At 43.2% G+C, this 27728-nt stretch overlaps 1 protein-coding gene across 1 annotated transcript in view; it reads left to right on the forward strand.

Annotated features, from left to right (window-relative positions):
- Nucleotides 1-27728, forward strand: part of ITGA9 (integrin subunit alpha 9) — a 445717-nt gene that overhangs the window by 353459 nt on the left and 64530 nt on the right. The window contains exons 21-23 of the mRNA XM_083186309.1: nucleotides 2439-2528; nucleotides 8660-8768; nucleotides 11962-12069. Coding sequence (XP_083042435.1) covers nucleotides 2439-2528; nucleotides 8660-8768; nucleotides 11962-12069 — 307 coding nt within the window. The remainder of the gene's footprint in view (nucleotides 1-2438; nucleotides 2529-8659; nucleotides 8769-11961; nucleotides 12070-27728) is intronic.

The following is a 27728-nucleotide window of genomic DNA, read 5'->3' on the forward strand; positions in this document are numbered from 1 at the left end:
CCCTCACGCCCCTCTACGCCCCCTGTGCGGCGTATAAAGAATCCATGCGGCGAAATCGCCTGCACATGCGCAGAGTGACCTCTGCACATGCGCAGACGATAAACATCGGCGGGCCGTACGCAAGCGGGAATATCCGCACCGATCAGAATAAGGGCCTATGTCTGATTTCCATGTTCTTTTTTAATCAAACATTCTGTTGCTTTCTACTTTTTGTGATTACTGGTATTATCTCTTATCTAAGGAAATGATAATAACCCAGTCATTTTTTTCCCAGCAAGCAATGAAATGACCTTCGTTTAACTGAAAACTCTTTGTACTTAAAACAATTGGATTATAAAATGATGTTAATGATATACATGTTGAGTATCCCTTATCCCAAATGCTCGGAACCAGGAGCATTTTGTATAATGGATTATTCCATATTTCGGAACATGTTTATATTTCCATAAGGTATCTTGAGGTCGAGACCCATGTGCGAACACAAAATGCATTTATGTTGTATTAATAAAGTCCCTATATAGGGACATCTGAATTATTAACTATAGGAAGAGTTTAATGAGAAGTCCACATTCTAATTACTATTCCCTGACTCTGTTGAGGTTCTTTATTAATTGTACTAAACATACTGTAGTGCTGACTAGAAAATAGAGGTGACAATGTTACCTTTTAATAGAACCCTGACACATCTGTAACTTAGTATAATGTACATAATATATGGAGTGACACAAGGTAAGCATGCATTGCATTTTATTGCTGCTGAATGTATTAATTTGTCATAAAAATGGAAGCCTCCTCTATAGCCATGTACTTTGCATATTTAATTTCATTACTCTTGATTGCATATTTATATTTATAGCACATGACCTTGTCTATGAATAATGTAACTCATAAACCATTTTTCTTTTAGCATTAGTCTAGAATGGTAATACAATCCAGTACAGCTTTTCAGTTGTGAAATATATTAAGTTGAGTCATGGTAGGAGCTCAAGTATGTTTTGAAAATTTACAGTAACATTTTAAAGATATCATTTTGTTTAGAATAACTATTGTTAGGATTCTAGACTTCTAGGGGGTCAATTCAAGTAGATGTGAGTTGGGTTCTGCAACACAACTCCCACCATGAATTTAATTTGCAATTCAATTCTAAACTCGGTTTTAGGACTCAGCTTAGGGTTTTCAGAGGACGGTCACATTAACATCTCCTTAGCAGTAGAAACTATAAGGTAAAAATGTCAAGACACAGTGCAGAACCTATGGTATACCCCTCCTAATGTATAATTATGCATTTGGAGGGGTTTTAAATAGGACATTTTGGCCAATAGCGATATGTCATTTTAATTCATTTCATTTCTCAAAAAGCTCATTAATGGGTAAATGATGTAGGACAGGTGTTATATTGATGGGAGACTGTTTTTACATAGAGGTACAGTTTTAAAAAACTGAAAACTCACTTTACAGAATGCTGGAAATACTTGCAACGTCAGTTGTTCCAGTACTTTCCTCTTGACCACTAACAGCCTTCTATATGATCCTGTTATCTCAGTTGCAGCATTTTGGGGGTCCAGAATGGCACCTTATTTCCAGTTCACTTTTTGGAATCACACAACTTCACAATGTGTAACACAAATTGTCCTTTGTAATTGAATCTTGCATTTTTCAGGTGCGTGCATTGCTTTGATGTATGGGAGTTTCAGGAAACAAACTGGCTTTTGCAAACTCACTCCTAATAATATGTACCAAATACATTTTCCAGTTTACAACAGTACACACACGCACACACACACACACACACACACACACACACACACACACACACACACACCTACACCTACAGTATGTGTGCAATATTGTATGCTGGAAAATGTATTTGGCACATACTGTACATTAATGTACATAGACACGCTTCTAACCTTGTTTTCGGTGAGAGCAGGTAATTTTACCTGGTCGAGTACAGATATGAAACTGTAGGCCAGGGGTGGGGAACCTTTTTTGTGCCAAGGGCTGTTTTTATGGGGAAAAAATCCTTCGGGGACCATATGTAAAAAGTCTCTAACAAATTGTTTAGAATAACTAATAACTGCTGCAGCCGCCCCACGCTCTGGCGGCTGCCGCTGAATTGGACTGGCCGTCTCCCGCTGCTGTTGATTAAGAGGAATCTCGGGAGAACTACCGACCTCTCGTGAGAATTCCCCTGTACTTGACTCCTGGCAAAACTGCTGGGCAGGTGAGAGGGCCACTCAGACCGGCTACGGCCTGGAGTTCCCCACCCCTGCTGTAGAGCATGAACCGTGTATTTGCAGTGTTTTACATCGTTTGCTCTATACAGTATAATATGTGTCATGTATTCTAGCTCTATTTTTACTTCTAGTGGGTGTACTTGATATGAAAAAGCTGCTGAAAGATAGTTAATGGTTCTTTCATTGTAATTTCCCCCACAGCGGAAACATTGAACGGGCAGAATCTTTGCATGACAACACCCTCACTCTGGCTGTGCCTCTAAAGCATGAAGTGGACGCGTCAGTAACAGGGTAAGCGACCAATTTACTGTCCGACAGAAATAGGAAGAACTGCACAGTTTTCCTCCCAATGGAAAATCACATTCTTTTTGTGTTTTTATTTCATACTTTCCGGCACAAGCTTTCATCTAGTCTTTGGTTCTCAGACTATAAAAACAGGATATACTGTTTTATCTCCAGCTATGTGCTTCCTTTTTCCTATTAGAATAAAAGACATCTACAGTAATCTTTTGTAGCGAGAATTACTATCATTGTTGGCCTCTGTTTTTGTACTGCAGTGATAGTAATATGGGAAAGATGTGCTGTATAGCTTTTCATTGATCCCTCCTACAAGTCTGGTGCCTAAATATATATAGTAGCAGCTGAAGATATAACTATGGTAGTTGCCATGGTGCTAAGTGAGCCACACCTGGGGTAGGAGTGAGGTGATAGCTCTGACTCTAGGGGCAAAATGTAATAGAGGTCGTTTTTTGACACATGTGCGACTTTTGGTCAAAAACGTCTGAAATCGCACGTTTTCCAAAAAAGGGTGGCCCAGACCACTTGTACATATGAGCGAAGAAATGCAGGGATTTGGGTGGGCAGCTGACATCCGGGGAATGTCAGCTGTCTGCCCCCTGCACGTGCGTCACGACCGCATTAGCATATGTAAGCATTTTAATGGGAACGCCCATGAAACACAGGGCGTACACATATGCTAATGTCCCAGCCCAGCACCCCATGCCCCTCTCCACCCCTGCTTGCAAGGCTGAGAGCGTGTACTCAGCGACCAGACTTCTCGCCAAGTTTGCACGCACCCAGCATATACACATGCACAGAAATTCTGCTGCGCATATGCAAAACATTGGTCCCTGTGCAAATTTGCATCCGAGCTAATGAGCCATAATAAGGCCCACAGACTGTGTTTGGTTACATTTTAGCTTCAGTTATTTAATATGTTACTAGAATCAACTTGGATAATATCTAGGGGTATTCTGCCAAGTGCAGAACAGAATTTATGTCAAATTAGTATCAGATTATATGTGTACTGTATCCATTCAAATAGCCACGCTGCTAGACTCCTGCTGCCTGCCCCCCATCCAGATTACAGTGCTAGCCGCCGATGGTGCACAGCACTGCCTCTGCCTTCTCCCTCACAACCGCCATGCTGCACGCCGCCCGGAGGCCGGGGATGGTGGAGCTCCGTGGATGGGGGCCCGGAGCTCCACATGCATGCAACCATCCCCGGCCTAAACCGGTCTTAATAGCTGTCCCATTGATCCTTACCGGTACTCATAAGGAATTTTGCAGTCTGTAGTGTAAATATAGTGTGAAATATAGGGCCTTATTCTGATCGGTGCGGCCGGATCCGAATATGCGGCCAGGACCGTGCGTGCGAAACCCCGCCTTCCATACGGATCGCCAACTCCGTCCGTACGCGGTAAGAAGGTGGCCGAAAGGACCGCACGTGTATTTTTCATGGAATACGCCTCCTCCATCTCAGGGAACCTCCCCCATCATTCGATGGTCGCAGACCATCGAATGCAGGACCGAGTGGTCCACCAGCTCCCGCAACCTCAGACCACACGGACATTTTTCCGTGCAAAAGCAGGGATCTGGGCGGGCAGCTGACATCCGGCGATGTCATATGTCCGCCCCCTACACGTGCGTCACGACTGCAATACCATACGTACGCCCAGCGTTTGCATGGGAACGCGGGGCGTATGCATATGGTAATGAGCCCAAATAGCCCTTCACGCCCCTCTCCACCCCCTGTTCGGAGTGTTCACATTTCATGCGGGATTTGGCCGTACGCCCCGCTCGCACATGCGCAGAGACGCCTCTGCACATGCGCAGACACAAAACATCGGCGGACCGACCGCACGCGGACATTACCGCACCAACCAGAATAAGGGCCATAGAGAGGCGAGAGTAAAATAAAATATATCACGTAGAAATAAAATATTGATGTAAACTTTCAATTTATTTTAGTACATATAATATGATATTTATCAAATCATTAACCCTTCTTTTAGTGATTTTCAGGCTTCTTGTGTATTGTACTAACAAGGAAAAATAATGGAAAAAAAAAACGCTCTGTAGCAAATAGTCCACTACAGGAAACAGTTGACTGTCTGATGGGCCCAACACACATGCCGATGTGTGTAGGGCGACCTAGCTGTGCTATGTCGGGCCGTTCTGCTCAGCACACAGAGCTGACAGCCCACACACAGAGTGAGCTGTCAGCTCTGTGTGCTAAGCGAGCAGACAGCTCCAGTGTTCTCCGGTGGGAGAACGCTGCCGATATTGATGGACACTGTTCATCAATCTCGGCCAGCGACAAAGACGCGCGGGGACGCGCATTGCTGTCGATATAGCCCCCCCACACACACCGATGTGAGGGCATTTTCTAAGCGACTTTACGAAACTAAGCAAAATCGCTTAGAAAATGCCTTAATATCGGCATGTGTGTAGGCCGTATCAGTTTCAAGTGTTTTATAGTGAGATGTTTGGGTTTGTAGCAAATTTGCAACAGTATGCAATGAAGGGTTAACATAAGCAGCGTGTATTCTGCAGTCACAGGTAATATGGTCCGTTTACTTGTTCTCAGACTGGCAGATTTGGGCGGCTGATTGATAGGTTCAAACAGTAATTTTGTTGTCACACTTCATTCAGATTTTCATCAATGTGCTGCGGTGTACGGCTCATCTATTCATGTGTATTTAGTCTTGCAGCTTATACCAATCATAAAACTATGAACCTGCCATTAGTGCAGGTAGTTAATGGGAGAAATAGAATATACGTGCTCCACTGGGATATCTCACTAGAAAACTATCCATTTAGTGTACAGATGGGGCCGGGCTCATCTTTCCAGGGGATGGCGATGGCGACGCCATTCCCTGCTCCGGCGCCATCTGTGTGTCGGAAGGGGACGCGCGCGCACGAGGTGCGCGCGCGTCCCCTTCCGACGGTGCTGCCGTCCCCTTCCGACGGGCGCCCGGTGCCCACACCGGGCGCCCGCACCCCCCCACAGCCTCCTCGGGTCCCCCCAGCCCCCCTCGAGCGGGAGGCGGACAGTATTTGCGTCCGCCTCGCCCGCCGGCCGCCCGGATACTGAGACGCACGTGCGTGGGGGACGCACGCGCGTCTCAGTCAGATGGCGCGCCGTGCTGCTGGCGGATCGCCAGCGGCATGCTGCTGGCGATTCGCCAGCAAGCATAAGGCCTGCCCCATCTGTAGATGAGATTTGAATACTTTGTTGTTAATCTACTGTATGTAGTATAATTCAAAATGTTCTAAAAGGTCCAAAGAGATTACCTGCAATCCCTCAGCACCTGCATTGTTAATACTGTCTGGCAATCTTCTGACTCTTCTACCTGTAGGATTGGCCTGCAATCTCCCAACCTCTGCATATTGCCATAAACGTATTGCTGCCTGCAACTTCCCAGCTCATACACCTACTGTACATTGCTTGAAGTTCTTCAGCAATCCAAAATTCCACAAGTCAGTCTTGTCTTTCTGATTACTGCATTGCCTATCTTGTGGGGCTTTAGTTACTATTGTTTTTATCAGAAGTGAGTGACCCAGGTAGAGGGTCAAGACTGGCATGGTGGGCGCTGAAAAGTTCATGTCCCCTTGTGGGGGCCTCTCTTGAATACCCCCGGAGTGTTAGATCCCGTGCCTTTGCCTTGGGTTTAGTCAACTACTCGCTACTGATTCTGAAATGTCTTAACATCACTATTTTATTAACATAAAATTGTATCTAATGTCCTTTATCTCTCAATTTATTTTTTCGGGGTACAGAGGAAATAATACGTAAGAAAGAAACTGCTTTTAGCGTATTACCCACATGCTTCCTTGACGCATAAAATCCAAAGTGAACCTTTGTATAGTATATAGTGATATATATATATATATATATATATATATATATAGTGTGTGTGTGTGTATATATATATATATATATATATATATATATATATAGATAGAAACTCCGTGTACCCAGCACTTGGACCCTCCGAGGGTTGTCTTGCTCAGGTGCCTTCTGTGTCGGCAAAATAGCCCAATGTGTAGTACTCCTAGAAGCAGCGGCACTCAGAGACTTGTAAACGGTGATTCAAGGACATTAAATTCACGCTTGAATCACCGTTTACAAGTCTCTGAGTGCCGCTGCTTCTAGGAGTACTATATATATATATATATATATATATATATATATATATCTTCAGTTGAATGCCTTTACATCATGTAAGCATAGTATATATAGGGAATCTGCATGGTGATGGATGTTTTCTCAATTTGGATTCTAAAAGGAGATTTCACATCATCAAAGTGTGCAGTGACTCACTAAAGGGAGTATTCACAATACTAAAAACATATTTTACTATGTGTTCTTTTGTTTGTTTTTCTGTTTGTAAGTAATATCACACTAATATCGGGGGAAATTTACTAAAGAAAATTTGTAAAAAATAGGTGTATTTGTATCCAGAAATACACTTATTTTTGACATTTACTATCCCGAAAATACGGCAATTCATATTCGTATTCATAGCACATCATTACGACTACGTATTGCCGTATTTTTGGGATAGTAAATGTCAAAAATAAGTGTATTTCTGGATGCAAATACACCTATTTTTTTTACAAATTTCCTTTAGTAAATTTCCCCCTATACAGTATGTCATGAATAAAAGCACAATTTCCTCTATACCCAAGTATATTTCTATGTGTATCGTACTGGCCATTGTGCATTGCTTACTGTACATGCTGTACAATGCAGGGTAAAATAAGGAAATTCCTCACCCCTTTTAGTTGATTCATACAGTATGTATAATTCCAAACAATTCATTTGTGGCCATTATATTCAAATGCAGGCATTTACAGCCCCTTTTTAGACATGTTTCACCTATCCAGTTTCACTTTTTTTAAAGTTAAATCTGCATTGGCACAACATGATTAAAAAGTATTTGAAAAAAGGGTGCAAGAACACGTGTATTTGGACCGTGCCAGATTTTTTAATAATCGAAAAATATTAAATACCCTGCATGTCATGGCTGACCAATGTCATGCAGCAAATGTTTACAGACATGATCTGACATTATCTGACAAACTGCATCACCACAAGAACAGTATAGATTATATAGAAATTACGGTGGTGTGGTGTGTATGCTGGAAATCGGAAATAAATGATGGTGGTTCATTTCTCCTAATTTTCAGACATGTCAATAGCTTACCAAAGTTCATTGTACCTCTTCTGTACTGCTAAGCCTCAAGCACGATGGGATGCGGTCATTTGGTCTACTGCATTATGGTAGAAAGTCATTAGGTCGAATCCATTAGGTCGACATGCTAAAAGGTCGACATGACTCTAGGTCGACATGGGAAAAGGTCGACATGATTCTAGTTCGAAAGGTCATTAGTTCGACAGGTCATTAATTCGACAAGGTCATTAGTTCGACATTGTCTATGTCGACATTCACAAGGTCGACATGGCGTTTTTCACTGTTTTTTGAGCCAACATGTGCCGACAGGCGGTATTTCATGCCCTACCATCCACTAGGGCGTGGTGGGAGAATAAAATAGTGTGCCGAGCGTAGCGAGGCACCGTGCCCGACGCATAGCGAGCGCAGCGAGCGATGCGAGGGGATGCAGTGCACTTTAAACTGTGTCCATGTCGACTGTGTTGACATTCAGGTAAAAAAACAGTGAAAAACCCCATGTCGACCTTGTGAATGTCGACATAGACAATGTCGAACTAATGACCTTGTCGAACTAATGACCTGTCGAACTAATGACCTTTCGACCTAGAATCATGTCGACCTTTTCCCATGTCGACCTAGAATCATGTCGACCTTTTAGCATGTCGACCTAATGGATTCGACCTAATGACTTTCTACCATAATGCAATAGACCAAATGATCCCAACCCAGCACGATAATAAATGATGTATTTGAACTACATCTCTCAGCATTAATATTCAGTTTGGACAAGTTGATGCCCAGCCCATGTATAGACTTTTGTTTTATCACAACTTCATTTTCATGATACGAACATTGTGGCTCCAGTTGTGAAATGACCCTTTGTTCTTCTATTCATCGTATTTAGAATAAAAACATGTTTCAAACTGTGCTTTAGAAGTAAATGTTTACTGTTTATTCTTACAGGACTGTGTATCCTACCTCTTTTGAGTACGGGGATACAGTGGAAGCCTCCAAGTTTATTCAGCTTCAGGATCAAGAATGTCACTTCCAGCCTCTCAACTTCACGTTTCAGGTTTGCAGCTATTTGATCTACTGCTATTATAAGCACACATTGGGCTAGATTCTCTAAGCTTCAAAAGTGATAGATGGAGAGTGGAGAGTGATAAACAGCCAGCCAATCAGCTCCTACCTGCCATGTTACAGACTGTGTTTGAAAAATGTCAGACAGGAGCTGATTGGCTGGCTGTTTATCACTCTTCATTTTATCACTTCTGAAGCTTAGAGAATCTGGCCCTCAGTGATAGAGCAGTGTTGTTGTAGTCAATTGAACAGTAAAGGGTAGGTTTACTAAATCTTCTAAATGTGAAAAGGGGTAGTGTTGCCTGGGTGCCGGATGACTGCCCGACAAGGAGGATCCCTACGGTCAGTATCCCAACATAGGAATCCTGACTGACAGGGGCTATTCTCCCTTGTGGCAAGCGAATCGAGCCACTGAGCCCACAGCGTGGCGAGTGCAGCGAGCCCGCAATGGGCGTCTTTGTACTCACCCCCCTGTCGGAGCCCCAGTGTTCAGGATTCCTACATCAGGATCCTGCCTATATGGATCCCCCCTGTCAGACCGCCACACCACACTCGTGTTGCCCATAGCAACCAATCAGATTCTGTCTCAGAATTTTTCAGTTCAAAAAATCTCATTGTACACTATAAATACAATTATGTCTTACTTAGCCCTCAAATGTAAAGCACTCACTTACCTTTTCCTGCGCGGTATGGTTCTGACTTAGATGTGTCCATTTGCAAATGTGTCATATAAATCTAGAATTTGACAGCAGATAAGGACAATATGACCCCTCCAGTCTGTCATTTAGGGTTGGGGTTAGGATATTATGGCTAGCGTATTAGGGTTAGGTTACATGATTGAGTATATTTGGGATATGGTATTAGGGTTAACTTAGCTATCTTCTGCTCCTGAGGAAGCTGGGAGGTTCCAGGGAAATGTGTTGAGCATATCATTCTACCTCTGTACTACTACCATTAGAAGGCCTTTATATGGACTTTATGGACACTGCAATCTCCTAATACCAAGACCAACTATTTATCTGGAAGCCTACCCAAGAAGCAACAGACTTACACAGTCATCCAGGTTCACCCACACCCATTCAATAGGAATTGGCAAAATCCCTTTCTTCACATCTGAATTCCACTTTTGGGACAAATGGGCCACATGGTACCTATTTGCTGCTTTTTCTGTTATTGGAGACAATAAAGTCCAGACCAACATTTCCTTATGGTAGTATGCATGTTATCTATTTAATTGTCTTTTAAGTGCATTTGTACTCATACATTAATATGGAATTCCATATATACTTTTTAATTTTATTAAATCTGATTATTGTAAAAGATACCGTTCCTACGGCATTTTCAATTTTTTTAACAGCCGGCGTTGGTACACTCTTGTTTGTTTTTTACCTATCCATTTGGGACTGACAACCCCAGTACCAGCTGCAGTTAGTATCGCACCAATCACTTTTCTGACTTTTTAGTATATCAATTGAACATGAGAGTGTCATGAGGCTGTTGTGGGCATATACTGTAGCCAGTGTTCCATCTTATCAGAGGCACTTTAAGAGAGGAGGGTGCCCGTGTGCAGGCATCCATCAGGCCCCCCTCCTCTTTGGCAGTGCAATATTTGGGCCTCCCTGCACAACTTGCACCCATTATAGATATGCCAGTGCATCCTATTCTGAATTAGAGGTATGTCAAGGGAGTGCATTTTTCAGATTGTCCTGCTCGCCAGGCATGGGGTAAGTGAAGTTCAGATAATAGTGAAAAGGTGGCAAGTTTCAGCATTCTGAATGCAGCTACATATGGACCAGCATGGAACTTACAATCAGGTTCAAAATTTGGTACCCCTGGCTCTTATTTAAAGAGCCGGACGCTTTGTGGGTGGCTGTGATGGGGATCACCCTGGCCTTTGGTGTTCATCTCCCTTGAGTATGTCACATGACTAAAATAGCAGTACTCTACATACAGTACCTTTTAGATGTCAGGTCAGAAACTCACTATATGGCAAATATGCTGTTTTGCCCCCTTTTGTTACCTCCTCTCCACCCCTTCCCTGTATGTTATTGTCTGTTTATGTTTGTTTTCTATACAGTCTGGTTAAATACCTCTACCATCCAAAGACTGCTGATGCCTTCTTTGTAACCTATTGTGTTGTCTTTCATTTATGTTCATGGTATCTGTAACTGAGATGCTTTCTTTATATTTATTGTTTTATTGTTGTTCTCAATAAACATAAATTTCTAAAAAAAAAAATGACAAAAAAATAAAATGATGCCCAGTTGGCCCTCACTTCTAATGATACCAGTAAAATTTATTTATATTACCATATGACACGTAGTTTGATAGGAAGTGGGTTGAATGAATTATTAGCAATTTCAGTAGAGCTGTTTTGTTTGATTGACTGCAGACTCTGGGATGTTATGTTAGATCGGCATGCCAAGCATTCTGACATGTTGTACATCATTCTTATTTGAAACCATATGTGCAATATGCTCCTTTCCAGGCAGTAAACATTAGGCTCACATTTGACTGAATATTTTGGGGGGTTTTGATGAAGAAAAAAAAAAAATCAATTATGAGAATATGTTCCTAAATAGCTTTACAATAATACTAATTATTTATCAGTAGTAATGTTACATACACAAATAATGTACTTGGTGTAAAAAACAACAACATTATCTTGGGGGGGAAATTCATCATTTCTGTAGTATCTCAGGCATTACACACTCAAGCTTTCCTAACTTTCCCACTTACCCCAGGCTTTACTAACTTTACCTAGGCCTTACTACCCACTTACCTCAGGCTTTATCCACTTTCCCCATTAATTACCCACTTTACCCATTCCTTACCCACTTACCCAAGGCTTTACCAACTTCAATCAAGCTTTACTTACTTTCCACAGGCTTTACCCACTTACCTCAGGCCTTACCTCACTTTCCCCAGGCTTTACACACTTACCTCAGGCTTTCCCAAGCCATACCCACTTACCCCAGGCTTTACTCACTTTCCCCAGACTTTACCCACTTACCCTAGGCCTTAGTACATACCCCAGGCTTTAGCCACTTAACCCAGGCCTTACTCTCTTGCCCCAGGCTTTACTAACTTATAACAATATCCTTTTTTAAATTATTTTATATTGAGATAAATGCTTAAATAAAGGTTACTCCTCTTTTACAATTATGTATGCTTATTGTTTTCAGGTTTACAATGCTGGCCCAAGTACACTGCCTGGATCTTCTATCAAAATGTTATTTCCTAATCACCTCTCTGCTTCTGGTGCTGAAATGTTTCTCATCCAGGACATTATGGTAGGTGCATTACAACTGATGTACTTTGTACATTCAGATCTGCAGTACAAATTTGTTCTCAAAATGGGCAAAACCATGTGCACTGCAGGTGGGGCAGATGTAACATATATAGAGAGAGTTAGATTTGTGTGGGTTATTTTGTTTATGTGCAGAGTAAATACTGCAATTTAGATTTCAGTTTCAACACACTCCACCCAAATGTAACTCTGTCTGCACATGTTACATCCGCCCCACCTGCAATGCACATAGTTTTGCCTCTGAGTGAAAAGAGGTGAATGTTTCTTTTTTCAAGCATGTCCATTCTCCAATAAATGCAGTAGCTCTGCATTAATCAGCCTGGGATAGTTTTCATTGTAGTGGGAGGAAACCACTCTCCCTCAATCTGATTAGGCAGTTCCGGCACCAGGGCTAGTTAAGGCTGAGGAGACTCTTGCTAATGTGCTATTGCAAAAATCAGCTAGCTGATAAGTACAAGCATGAAGGCTCTTCCCAACCTCCCACATTGGAGGCATGGGGTGGTTAACAGGATTGGACAGTTGGCTTGACGTGTTTGCCACACCAGGTTGTCACAGTATAATGAACACCCCAACACCCAGAGGGTAAGAAGTAATAAATACTCAAACATTTCATTTAAGCTTTATTTCAATTTATGACTAAATTCAATTATTAGTCACCACTTTATTAAATGTTAAATACTTCTATACTTCTAATACTCTATGAAATAAACCCAATGGTATGCACTTCGTGTATTCTCAGGTAACCGTGAGCCTCCTGTGAACATTTTTGCTGAAGTCCTTGATTAGTTGTGAAATGTCATGATGCAAATGTATTCTTCATTTTCTTTTCTTTTATATCAGTAGATATATAGTAGGTGTGTTATATGGCATGTACAGGATTGCATTTTATACTCTGTACATTGAACATTATGGCCCTTATTCTGATCGGTGCGGCCGGAGCCGAATATGCGGCCAGGACCGTGCGTGCGAAACCCTGCCTTCCATACGGATCGCCAACTCCGTCCGTATGCGGTAAGAAGCTGGCCGAACGGACCGCACGTGTATTTTTCACGGAATACGCCTCCTCCATCTCAGGGAACCTCCCCCATCATTCGATGGTCGCTGACCATCGAATGCAGGACCGAGTGCTCCACCAGCTCCCGCAACCTCAGACCACACAGACATTTTTCCGTGCAAAAGCAGGGATCTGGGCGGGCAGCTGACATCCGGCGATGTCATATGTCCGCCCCCTACACGTGCGTCACGGCCGCATTACCATACGTACGCCCAGCGTTTGCATGGGAACGCCCATGAAACGCGGGGCGTATGCATATGGTAATGAGCCCAAATAGCCCTTCACGCCCCTCTCCACCCCCTGTTCGGAGTGTTCACATATCATGCGGGATTTGGCCATACGCCCCGCTCGCACATGCGCAGAGACGCCTCTGCAAATGCGCAGACCCAAAACATCGGCGGGCCGAACGCACGCGGATATAACCGCACCGATCAGAATAAGGGCCTATATGTGGGGTGACATTCTATGGGTTCCGATTTTTAGGCATGTCTAAAATTCGCACCAAATCGCACTTTTTAAAATCCCTTTTTTTGGCCGTTTTTCGCATATTTAATGAGATGCGAATTACGGAGAAAAAAGTGCGATTAGGTGCGATAATGTGCGAATTTTAGGCATGAAAATGTGCAAATTTTAGGCATGAAAATGTGCGAATTTAAGGAAATGTGCGATTTTTTGTTCTTAAATTAAAAAAAAAATAGCGTGGGGTCCCCCCTCCTGAGCATAACCAGCCCCGGGCTCATTGAGCCGGGGCTGGTTCCAAAAATACGGGGGACAAAAAGCATAGGGGTCCCCGTATTTCTGAAACCAGCCCCGGACTCTTGGACCGGTCCTGGTTCCAAAAATACGGGGGACAAACAATCTGGGGGTCCCCCGTATTTTGAAACCAGCACCGGGCTCCAACAGCCCTCGGTGTCATGCCACAGCCGGGGGACACTTTTTATATAAGGTCCCCCGGCCGAAACATGAGCACCGTGGCTGGTCAGCATTGGACGGGGTACCTGGAGGAGTGGGGACCCCCCCATAAAGGGGTCCCCCCCCCAGGCTTCACCCGTCCAGGGCTGAAGCCCGGGGCTGTCACCGGCGTCCGTGGCCAGTGGACGCCGGCCTGATATGGTTAAATCTTACATACATAACATTGCTTGATACAGGAGAACTACAAGTGCCAGCAGACCTCCCCCGCATGCTGGGACTTGGAGAACCACAAGTCCCAGCATGCGGGGCATTAATGGGCCCGCTGGGACTTGTAGTCCACCTGTAAAAAGAATGTTAAAAGAAAACACACACACACACAGAGAAGTAAAACTTTATTCCATACACATTCACACTCCTCACTTTTACACCCACATTCTTACCGATCCAGGATCCAGCGCTGTCCTCTTCACAGCCGGCTCCCCCCGCACTGACAGCGGGGAGGACGACTATCTCTGATGCCGCTAACAGCTTCTGTTGCGCTGTCCCAGCGCTACAGAGGCTGAGAGCGTGATTGGCCGATGCGTCTCCATGAAGACGCATAGCTCAGCCCTGATTGGCAATATTTTCTTGTTGGCCATGCACCATATGACATAATTCAGATGTGTACCTACCCTTAGATCCCTGGTCGCAGTGAGTCTCAAGTCAGACTTGAGACAAGTAAAGATGCACATACAGTATGCAATACTGACAATCCTAAATGATGTGTCAGATTTCAGTCTGACTCTGATTTAGGCCCAAAGTGCCATCAGGTGGCAGAAAACTGTATGGCAGGAAATATTTGTCCACTTCTTGAAACATATTTGACACAGTGTGAAGTGTTTTTTTAAAGAAAGAATAATAAAGTCACCAGATGCTAAACATAATTTTAACGCGTGCTACATCTGTAACTAATCACACAAGATTAAATCACATTTAAAGTATTCTGCATATTTATGTCATTGCACTTATGTAACATAAGAGGCCTGTCCATTGTGATATGTAAAATCTTCTTTGCTTTTGTGACCCTTTGGTGTGCATCTCCAATATGTAAATGAGTCTTCGGAGTTGGTACTATTCACAGCTCTGTGAATAGCATCAGGAGCTCCCGGTGCTATTCAACAGTGCATTGCTATGTTGGAGAATGACGGCACTAGTGGGAGTTTAGGCGTGATAACTGAGATTTTTTTCTGACTTAAGTGCACCCCGCAATGTTTGCACCAACCTGGTATAGTGGGACTTAGCAACGAGCTGATTAGAATTGCTCCGGTAGCTCCCTCCTTGTGCTATTCTTAGAATGCTGAATTGAATCAACACCTTTGACTTTTCAAAATCTCTTATAGAATGATGGGTACTCTTTACCTAGATGGGCGCCAGCGATTGAAATCGCGGGCGTCGGGGGTAAAAATCGCGGTCATCGCGGGTAAATCGCGGGTACATAAAAATCTGCTACCCGCGATGACCGCGATTTTCCCATAGGGAACAATGTTAAAAAGGCTGATTGAGCGCGATTTTCATGTAAAATGCCTCAATGCCCGCGATTTGGCCATAGGAATCAATGTTAAATGGGCTACAGAGCCCAAATAGCCACAATTAACCCTTAAATGTCCCCCCAAATTTTTAACGCCACCCCACGATCCACGCCAACCCGAAGCGTGGCGAGCGCAGCGAGCCCGCGAGGGGCGGCGGTACGCGTCCTCCGACCTTTTCATGCCCTACTATCCACTAGGGCGTGGAGTGAGAATAGAATAGTGTGGCGAGCGCAGCGAGCCACCGCGCCCGAAGCGTGGCGAGCGCAGCGAGCCCCGCGAGGGGACGTGGATACCTTCACAGGTAGACGCGTCCCCTCGCGGGCTTCACAGGTGTCCGCGTCGCCACGGACACCTGTGAAGCCCGCGAGGGGACGCGTTTACCTGTGAAGGTATCCGCGTCCCCTCGCGGGGCTCGCTGCGCTCGCCACGCATTTAACAGTAAAATCGTGTCCATCGGGCCTTTTAACATTGATTCCTATGGCAAATCGGGAGCATCGCGTCGCGGGCATCGCGGGTACATTTATGGCCGGCCGCGACGCGACCGACGCGATTTCCATGTTTAACATGGGTTTCAATGGGAAATCGCGGGCATCGCGTCGGTCGCGTCGCGGCCAGACATAAATGTACCCGCGATCACCACGACGGGCGCCCATCTAGGTAAAGAGTACCGAATGATGTAAGTGGAGACATACTGTATTATACCATGGAAAATTATCTATTGGATCAGTTAACCCCTTCCTGACAGAGCCAGTTTTTGCGTTCCTGACAGAGCCCTTTTTTTCAAATCTGACATGTCTCACTTAAGTGGGGATAACTTTTTTTTGCTTTTACTTATCCCAGTGGTTTTGAGATTGTTTTTTCGTGACACATTGTACTTCAAATTAGTGGTAAATTTGGGTCGATACAGTCTGTGTTTTTTTGTGAAAAATACCAAAATATCGTGAAAAAATGGAAAATTTAGCGATTTGCAAAATGTTAAATTTTCTGCTTGTGAGACAAATAATCTTACCACTCAAAATAGTGAATAACTAACATAGACCATATGTCTACTTTATGTTGACATCATTATTTCAACTTCCTTTTATTTTTTTGGGACACTAGGAGGCTTACAATATGAATAGCAAATTCTCAAATTTTCAAGAAAATTTCAAACACTGATTTTTTTAGGGACCAGTTCAGTTCTGATGTGACTTTACATAGTTACATAGTTACATAGTAGGTAAGGCTGAAAAAAGACTTGCGTCCATCTAGTTCAACCTGGTATAGATATCCATTGCTGATTTGGTAGGTTCTGGTATTTTACAGACAAATTATATTTCTTATTTGTACCCATGGATGTTTTTCTCCAGTAAATGTTTGTCCAACTTTGCCTTGAACGCATTTAATGAGCCAGCCGTTACCACCTCTCTGGGAAGAGAGTTCCAGAGTTTGACTGTTCTGACCGTAAAGAAATTCTTTCTACTAGCTGAATGAAATCTTTTTTCTTCTAATCTATACTCATGCCCTCGCGTCCTAGATTCCTTTCTAGTAGAAAATAGGGTGTGTGACAGTTCTTTATATTGGCCCTTGATATACTTGTACATGTTGAGCATGTCCCCCCTTAAACGTCTCTTTTCTAATGTAAATAGTTCCAAATTGCTTAATCTCTCCCCGTAGCTTAAATTCTCCATTCCCCTAATAAGCTTTGTTGCTCGCCTTTGGACTTTTTCTAATTCTATGATGTCCTTTTTATAGTGTGGGGCCCAGAACTGTACTCCGTACTCTAGGTGAGGTCTCACCAATGCTTTATATAGTGGCATAATTACCCTTGAGTCCCTAGTTTCCATTCCCCTCTTAATACATGCCAGAATTTTGTTGGCCTTTTTTGTAGCTACATTACAATGGGCACTACATCCTAGATTGCTGTCTATTTGGACTCCTAGATCCTTTTCAAGTATGGAATTACCCAGTTCCTCTCCGCTAAGGTTGTAACTTGCACACTGGTTGTGTCTCCCAAGGTGCATAACCTTACATTTATCTACATTGAACCTCATCTTCCATTTTTTTGCCCACTCATCTAGAATTGCAAGATCATTTTGAAGCATGGTGACATCTTCTGGTGATTTGATGACTTTGCTAAGTTTTGTATCGTCCGCAAAGATGGATACATTGCTGAGTAACCCTATCCCAATATCGTTAATAAAAATGTTAAACAAAATGGGCCCCAAAACCGAACCCTGGGGCACTCCACTTAGTACCGGTATCATATCTGATACGGCACCATTCACAACCACTCTTTGTTCTCTATTACATAGCCAATTCCCTACCCATCTGCAGATATTTTCACCCAATCCTAGGTTCTCCATTTTATTAATCAATCTCTTGTGTGGGACAGTATCAAATGCTTTAGCGAAATCTAGGAAAATCACATCTACAGCATTTCCATTATCGAGGTTTTTGCTAACCTCTTCATAGAACCCTAGTAGATTAGTTTGGCATGAACGATTTTTCACGAACCCATGTTGGTTAGTACTGAGTAGACGGTGATGATCTAAATATTCCTGAATACCATCCCTTAAAAATCCTTCAAATAGTTTACCCACAATTGATGTTAAACTAACGGGTCTGTAATTAGCGGGATCTTCCTTTTTTCCTTTTTTGAATATTGGCACTACCTCTGCTATTCTCCAATCTTTTGGTACTATACCTGACGATAGTGACTTGCTAAAGATATAATGTAGGGGGGTAGCTAGTTCATCCCTTAATTCCATTAATACCCTCGGATGAATCCCATCTGGCCCTGGTGACTTATTTGTTTTGAGTTTGCTTAGCCTCAGTATTATTTCCTTTGGCGTGAAATCCACAATGAGATCTGGCTTATTTGTCCCATTTGTGGTAAATGTTCGTTTCACAGTCTGCTCTCCCTTAGTAAATACTGATGAGAAGAACTCATTTAACAGTTTTGCTTTTCCCTTGTCCTCAGTAACACTTTTTCCACTAGTATCAGTTAGTGGGCCTATGTTTTCCTTAATTAAACGTTTACTATTTATGTATTTAAAAAACTTCTTTGGGTTGGTTTTGCTTTCAGTGGCTATGCGCTCTTCATATAATATTTTAGCTGCTTTGATTACCCCTTTACAAGTTTTGTTTGATTCTTTGTATTTTGCGAACGCCTCCTCATTCAAGTTATTTTTATAGAATTTAAAGGCTCTGGTTTTATTGTTGATAGCTGACCTTACTTCTTTGTCCAACCATGGTGGCTTTTTTTTGTTGAATTTACCTTTAGTTACTTTAGGAATGTATTCAATAGTTAGTGAATCAAGCACCTTTTTTAGAGTATCCCACATTTCCTCTGCATTTTTTCCCTCCATAACAGTTTCCCACCCAATTCCTGTTAGAGCTTCCCTGAATAATTCAAAGTTCGCTTTTCTGAAGTTTAGTGAAGCGAACTTTGAATTATTCAGGGAAGCTCTAACAGGAATTTGAGGGACTTGTATGTGAGACACCCCCATAAATGATGCCATTTCAAAAACTGCACCCCTCACAGTATTCAAAACAGCATTTTGGAAGTTTGTTAACCCTTTAGGTGTTTCACAGGAATTAAAACAAAGTGTAGGTGAAATTTCAAAATTTCTTTTTTTTTGCAGATTTGCAATTTTAATACATTTTTATAAGGAACACAGTACATTTTACTAGAGAAATGTGACTAAAAATTGATTCCCCCAATTCTTTTGTTTTCATAAATATCCTATATGTGGCCCTAGTGTGCACGGTGACCAAACCACAGGCTTCATAATAGAAGGAGCACCTACTTGATTTTGGAGCCTCCTTTTTATGAGATTATTTTTTAGGCACCATGTAGGTTTCAAGGCACCATAAGATGCTAAAAGTTAGGAACCCCCCCACAAGTGACCCCATTTTGCAAACTACACCCCTCAGGGAATTCATCTAGGGGTATAGTGTACATTTCAAACCCCCAGGGGTTTCACCAATTGTGGTACAACTGGGCAGTGAAAATGAAAAATTATTTTTTTTACACAAAAATGCAGTTCTGGCTCCAAATTTGTCATTTTCAGAAGGTATGAAGGAGACAAAGCACCCCAAAATCTGTGCCCCAATTTCTCCCGAGTACGGCAATGCCTCACATGTGACCAAAAAATACCAGTTGGGTGCATGGCAGGACTCAGAAGGGAAGGAGTGATTTTTGGATTTTGCAGCTCAGATTCTGGTGGAATTTTGGTGGGTGCTATGTCGCATTAGCAAGACCCCCCAAGCACCAATACAGTGGAACCCCCCCACAAGTCACCCCATTTTGCAAACTACACCCCTCAGGGAATTCATCTAGGGGTATAGTGTACATTTCAAACCCCCAGGGGTTTCACCAATTTTGATACAAGTGGGCAGTGAAAATGAAAAATTACATTTTTTTACACAAAAATGCAGTTCTGGCTCAAAATTTTTCATTTTCAGAAGGTATGAAGGAGAAAAAGCACCCCAAAATCTGTGCCCCAATTTCTCCCGAGTACGGCAATGCCTCACATGTGACCAAAAAATACCAGTTGGGTGCATGGCAGGACTCAGAAGGGAAGGAGTGATTTTTGGATTTTGCAGCACAGATTCTGGTGGAATGAATGGTGGGTGCTATGTTGCACCAATGCAGTGGAACCCCCCCACAAGTCACCCCATTTTGCAAAGTACACCCCTCAGGGAATTCATCTAGGGGTATAGTGTACATTTCAAACCCCCAGGGGTTTCACCAATTTTGATACAAGTGGGCAGTGAAAATGAAAAATTAAATTTTTTTACACAAAAATGCAGTTCTGGCTCAAAATTTTTCATTTTCAGAAGGTATGAAGGAGAAAAAGCACCCCAAAATCTGTGCCCCAATTTCTCCCGAGTACGGCAATGCCTCACATGTGACCAAAAAATACCAGTTGGGTGCATGGCAGGACTCAGAACGGAAGGAGTGATTTTTGGATTTTGCAGCTCAGATTCTGGTGGAATTTTGGTGGGTGCTATGTCGCATTAGCAAGACCCCCCAAGCACCAATACAGTGGAACCCCCCCACAAGTCACCCCATTTTGAAAACTACACCCCTCAGGGAATTCATCTAGGGGTATAGTGTACATTTCAAACCCCCAGGGGTTTCACCAATTTTGATACAAGTGGGCAGTGAAAATGAAAAATTACATTTTTTTACACAAAAATGCAGTTCTGGCTCAAAATTTTTCATTTTCAGAAGGTATGAAGGAGAAAAAGCACCCCAAAATCTATGCCCCAATTTCTCCCGAGTACGGCAATGCCTCACATGTGACCAAAAAATACCAGTTGGGTGCATGGCAGGACTCAGAACGGAAGGAGTGATTTTTGGATTTTGCAGCACAGATTTTGGTGGAATGAATGGTGGGTGCTATGTTGCACCAATACAGTGGAACCCCCCCACAAGTCACCCCATTTTGCAAAGTACACCCCTCAGGGAAGTCATCTAGGGGTATAGTGTACATTTCAAACCCCCAGGGGTTTCACCAATTTTGATACAAGTGGGCAGTGAAAATGAAAAATTACATTTTTTTACACAAAAATGCAGTTCTGGCTCAAAATTTTTCATTTTCAGAAGGTATGAAGGAGACAAAGCACCCCAAAATCTGTGCCCCAATTTCTCCCGAGTACGGCAATGCCTCACATGTGACCAAAAAATACCAGTTGGGTGCATGGCAGGACTCAGAAGGGAAGGAGTGATTTTTGGATTTTGCAGCTCAGATTCTGGTGGAATTTTGGTGGGTGCTATGTTGCATTAGCAAGACCCCCCAAGCACCAATACAGTGGAACCCCCCCACAAGTGACCCCATTTTGCAAACTACACCCCTCAGGGAATTCATCTAGGGGTATAGTGTACATTTCAAACCCCCAGGGGTTTCACCAATTTTGATACAAGTGGGCAGTGAACATGAAAAATTACATTTTTTACACAAAAATGCAGTTCTGGCTCAAAATTTTTCATTTTCAGAAGGTATGAAGGAGAAAAAGCACCCCAAAATCTGTGCCCCAATTTCTCCCGAGTACGGCAATGCCTCACATGTGACCAAAAAATACCAGTTGGGTGCATGGCAGGACTCAGAAGGGAAGGAGTGATTTTTGGATTTTGCAGCTCAGATTCTGGTGGAATTTTGGTGGGTGCTATGTTGCATTAGCAAGACCCCCCAAGCACCAATACAGTGGAACCCCCCCACAAGTGACCCCATTTTGCAAACTACACCCCTCAGGGAATTCATCTAGGGGTATAGTGTACATTTCAAACCTCCAGGGGTTTCACCAATTTTGATACAAGTGGGCAGTGAACATGAAAAATTAAATTTTTTACACAAAAATGCAGTTCTGGCTCAAAATTTTTCATTTTCAGAAGGTATGAAGGAGAAAAAGCACCCCAAAATCTGTGCCCCAATTTCTCCCGAGTACGGCAATGCCTCACATGTGACCAAAAAATACCAGTTGGGTGCATGGCAGGACTCAAAAGGGAAGGAGTGATTTTTGGATTTTGCAGCTCAGATTCTGGTGGAATTTTGGTGGGTGCTATGTCGCATTAGCAAGACCCCCCAAGCACCAATACAGTGGAACCCCCCCACAAGTGACCCCATTTTGCAAACTACACCCCTCAGGGAATTCATCTAGGGGTATAGTGTACATTTAAAACCCCCAGGGGTTTCACCAATTTTGATACAAGTGGGCAGTGAAAAAGAAAAATTACATTTTTTACACAAAAATGCAGTTCTGGCTCAAAATTTTTCATTTTCAGAAGGTATGAAGGAGAAAAAGCACCCCAAAATCTGTGCCCCAATTTCTCCCGAGTACGGCAATGCCTCACATGTGACCAAAAAATACCAGTTGGGTGCATGGCAGGACTCAGAAGGGAAGGAGTGATTTTTGGATTTTGCAGCACAGATTCTGGTGGAATGAATGGTGGGTGCTATGTTGCACCAATACAGTGGAACCCCCCCACAAGTGACCCCATTTTGCAAACTACACCCCTCAGGGAATTCATCTAGGGGTATAGTGTACATTTCAAACCCCCAGGGGTTTCACCAATTTTGATACAAGTGGGCAGTGAAAATGAAAAATTACATTTTTTTACACAAAAATGCAGTTCTGGCTCAAAATTTTTCATTTTCAGAAGGAATGAAGGAGACAAAGCACCCCAAAATCTGTGCCCCAATTTCTCCCGAGTACGGCAATGCCTCATGTGTGACCAAAAAGTGGCAGGACTCAGAAGGGAAGGAGTGATATTTGGATTTTGCAGCACAAATTCTGGTGGAATGATGGTGGGTGCTATGTCGCATTAGCAAGACCCCCAAAGCACCAATACAGTGGAACCCCCCCACAAGTGACCCCATTTTGCAAACTACACCCCTCAGGGAATTCATCTAGGGGTATAGTGTACATTTCAAACCCCCAGGGGTTTCACCAATTTTGATACAAGTGGGCAGTGAACATGAAAAATTACATTTTTTTACACAAAAATGCAGTTCTGGCTCAAAATTTTTCATTTTCACAAGGAATGAAGGAGACAAAGCACCCCAAAATCTGTGCCCCAATTTCTCCCGAGTACGGCAATGCCTCACATGTGACCAAAAAATACCAGTTGGGTGCATGGCAGGACTCAGAAGGGAAGGAGTGATTTTTGGATTTTGCGGCTCAGATTCTGGTGGAATGAATGGTGGGTGCTATGTGGCATTAGCAAGACCCCCGAAGCACGGTGAAATTATGAACCTAATATTCCATAGATGTGTGGTATATTTTAAAACACTCCTTTATACATAGGCCGGGTTTGTCGGGGCAAGTGTCACACTGGAAAATAGTTTGCTTTCTTATTCCCTTTTTATAGCAAACTTTGCACCTTTTTTGTGTCCTGCTCTTTTTTCCAGTGGAGGGGATTTCATCAGGAAAATGCTGCCCTGGTACAATACGGGGGCCAGTACTAGAAGTACTGGGGCCCTCTGCCTGCTGGTTCCCAAATATTAGGCCCTTTATGACTTCCTCTTGAAAGTGCATAAATGTCCCCCTCTGGCCGGTAGAACGGAATAGCACGTAAGCGTTATACAGTGCCATCTGGATGATATACACGGCCACCTTCTTGTACCAGATTTTTGTTTTCCGCAGGGCACTGTACGGCTTCAGTACCTGATCTGAAAGATCCACTCCGCCCATGTACCTATTGTAATCCAGGATACAATTAGGTTTTGAGGTGTGGGTACTGGTACCTCGTACAGGGACGGAGGTGGTACTGTCTCCGTGAATTGTTGTCAGTATAAGGACATCCCTCTTGTCCTTATATTTGACCAACAACATATTTTCGTTGCATATTCCCCTGCTTTCACCCCTTCTCATTACTTGGGCAATGTGCGTTTTTGGGAGGCCTCTTTGGTTCTTGCGCACAGTACCGCAAGCTGCTGTACCTCTTGAACCAAGGGCCTTAAACAGGGGGATGCTGGTGTAAAAGTTATCCACATAGAGGTGATAACCTTTATCCAGGAAGGGGTGCACTAAATCCCAGACAATTTTCCCACTAACACCTACGAGGGAGGGGGGGCATTCTGGCGGTTCAATTCTTGAATCCTTCCCTTCATAAACCCTAAACCTGTGGGTGTACCCTGAGGTGCTTTCACACAGTTTGTACATTTTTATGCCATACCTTGCCCTCTTACTGGGAAGGTACTGGCGGAATTTAACCCTTCCTTTAAAATGTATAAGGGATTCGTCGATACAAATAAATTTTTCAGGGATGTACACCTCTTCAAATTTGGCACTGAAATGATCAATGACCGGCCTGACTTTGAATAGCCGGTCAAAGGTGGGATCATCTCTGGGTGGGCACTGTGCATTATCGGTGTAATGTATAAATTTAAGAATTGTCTCAAATCGAGTCCGGGTCATGGCCATACGGTAAAATGGAGTACTGTACAGAACATCTGTACTCCAATATTGCCTAATTTCTGGCTTTTTAACTATGCCCATATGAAACACCAGACCCCAAAACGTCATCATCTCTACTGCATCTACAGGGGTCCACCTAGCAAATGATGACGTGGGGTTTTGAGCAATAAACTGCTGGGCATATAAATTAGTTTGGTCCACCATTAAATTTATAAAATCATCAGAGAAAAATAATTTGAAAAAGTCAATTTCTCTGAGACCTGTGGAATCAAATTGGATTCCTGGCATGGCCAAAAACTCAGGAACCTGGGGCTCAAAATTGTCTGGTGGTGGGGTCCATACGAGATCAATTATTGGGGGGGGGGGTCTCAGCTGCTCTACGGGGGCGTCTTTGAGGGGGTCCCTCATCACCAGAGGAGGAAGAGGAGCTTAAGGCGAATCCTTCAAATTCCCCGCTTGCATCACTGGCTGTGTCAGAGTCAGAAGCAAGCATGGCATATGCCTCCTCCACTGAATACATTCTCCTGGATGACTGGGAGGACATTTGGGAGGACATTTGGGAGGACATTTGGGATGCCATTTATATTTTTGTGTTACTGGTAGTGAAATGTTTCAACACGTGTATAGTGTAGGGGGGGGTACAAACTTTATTTCAATCCGGGGGGTATGTAGTGTGTAGTGTGTATGTGGTGCAGAAAAAAAAAAATACTTTATACCAATAAAAAAAAAAAAATGAAGGGGTTAAAAATAAAAAATTTAAGGGGTTAAAAAAAAAAAAAGGTCCTGCGCCAAAAATTGAGCACAGATGTTGGTCAGTAACGTCTGTCACTGAACAGCGCTCAAAGGCAACAGGAATTTGATCAAAAAAAAAAAATAAAATAGATCAACCCTGTGCCGAAAAAGATGATCAGTGATGTACGTCACTGATCAGCGCACAGCGGCCACAGGACACCCACAAAATCACAGTGTGTGTAAAAAAAAAATTAAAAAAAGACCCCACAGCACACACACAAAAAAAAAAGGTGATCAGTGATGCGACACTGATTACCAGTGAGGTGCAGCAGGTGCACAACCTTTGGTGCAACTGACAGGTATATATAAAAAAAAAAAAACCTCTGTACCCCCAAAAAAGTTGCTGATCACCTCAGATATAGTGATCAGCACAAAAGGCGGGGGCAGCAGACAAAAAATTTAGCACTCTCTATCACTCTCTGTCACTATCTCTCTCTATCTCTCTATCTCTCACTATCTATCACTCTATGACACTGCAGCAGCAGCACTGACAGGTATATCTATATATAAAAAAAAACCTGCGCCCCCAAAAAGTTGCTGATCAGTTAATTTATACTGATCAGCACAAAAGGAGGGGGCAGCAGTCAGTTATATCAAAAATATATAGCACAATCTGTCACTATCTCTCTCTATCTCTCTCTCTTTATCTCTCTCTATCTCTCTATAACTATCACACTGCAGCAGCACAAAATATAGCACTCTGTCACTAGGCCTCTCTATCTATCTCTCTCTCTCTATCTCTCTCTCTCTATCTATAACTATATCACACTGCAGCAGCACAAAATATAGCACTCTCTGACACTATCTCTCTCTCTATCTCTCTCTCTCTATCTCTCTCTATCTCTCTATAACTATCACACTGCAGCAGCACAAAATATAGCACTCTGTCACTAGGCCTCTCTATCTATCTCTCTCTCTCTATCTCTCTCTCTCTATCTATAACTATATCACACTGCAGCAGCACAAAATATAGCACTCTCTGACACTATCTCTCTCTATCTCTCTCTATCTCTCTCTATCTCTCTCTATCTCTCTCTATCTCTCTATCTATCTCTCTCTCTATCTAGCTAGTACACTGCAGCAGCACAATTTCACAGGAAGGCACAAGTAGCAACAGGATCCAGGAAGCAGTGATGAAGCAGCGATCAGGTAAGTATGGAGCAAGTATGGAGCAAGGTTCTGGTCAGTATGGCGGCAGGGGGGTACGGTGACCGCACTGCACGCTATTCCAGACCGGAATGGCGTCTGCAGTGCAGTCACCGTTAGTTTAAATCCCCCTCCTTGGCTGTGATTGGTCCGTCGGTCCGACGAACCAATCACGGCCTTTGGGGGCGGGCGGGGTGAGGTGGGGTGACACCAGTGTCACCCTTACACCCCGCGGTGATTGGTGCTGTACTTTACAGCACCAATCACCTCTGATCCCGTGTCACCGGCGAACGTTATTCGCCGGTGACACAGGAAAACGCTGTAATTGGCTGTTCACACTGAACAGCCAATCACAGCGATCGCCGACGGGGGGGCGGCATCGCAGCCACCCCTGGGCATGCACGGACATGTCTGCTGTCAGGGACAGCAGACATGTTGAAACTGTCACCGCGTCTATAGACGCGGTGACAGTTTAAATCCATGACGTACATTTACGCCATGTGTCGGGAAGTGCTTCCCGACCATGACGTAAATGTACGTCAAATGTCGGGAAGGGGTTAAAGAAAGCAACCAATCAGCTTCTTTCTGTCATTTATCTAGCATTAGTATAAAAGTAAAGGTGGTCATACACTACTGTGTAAAGTCGCAGCAGTGTATAGTGTGCCAACGCACATTGCATCACATGTGGTCCATCTGCATGTGATGTATCGCATGTGATCTCATTCCAATGTGGGTGGCCGAGTCAAAGGTCAGACTGCATGCAGTAGGTTCGTCCTTTCATCCGATGCGTGATCCTGTCAAAAACATCCAATTTGGCTGCTTTTTACCAGATTTCTTGGCCTGACCCTTAGGGAATCACATTTAGAAGCTTGGTGGCTGTTTTGTAAAACTATAAATACATTAGTGCAATTTTGACCATTTGAAAAGTGTTTTCACCACAAATTTTGACCACGTGAAAAGTGTAAAATATTTTATCACGGAGATTGTCACTGCTGCAATAAGGATTCATCGTATCCCTCAATGGTGAATGGGAGCACATGCGATACATTGTATGCAAAGTGACATCATATGATGAATCACATAAAGTTTGCATCTAAATACTCCAAAACTTTTGAGATATCCCCCCCCCCAAAAAATACCCATTTTCAGGAGCTACCTGTAAATATTTAGTATCCTGTTGTTGTCATATTCCTAAGCCCTATTATCCATTGTAGACTATGGGCAACATTCTGCAAAGTTACATGGCTCACATGTGCGCAGTCA

The sequence above is a fragment of the Crinia signifera genome, chromosome 5 (genome assembly GCF_055691185.1).
Source record: "Crinia signifera chromosome 5, ASM5569118v1, whole genome shotgun sequence".
NCBI classification, from domain to species: Eukaryota; Metazoa; Chordata; class Amphibia; order Anura; family Myobatrachidae; genus Crinia; species Crinia signifera.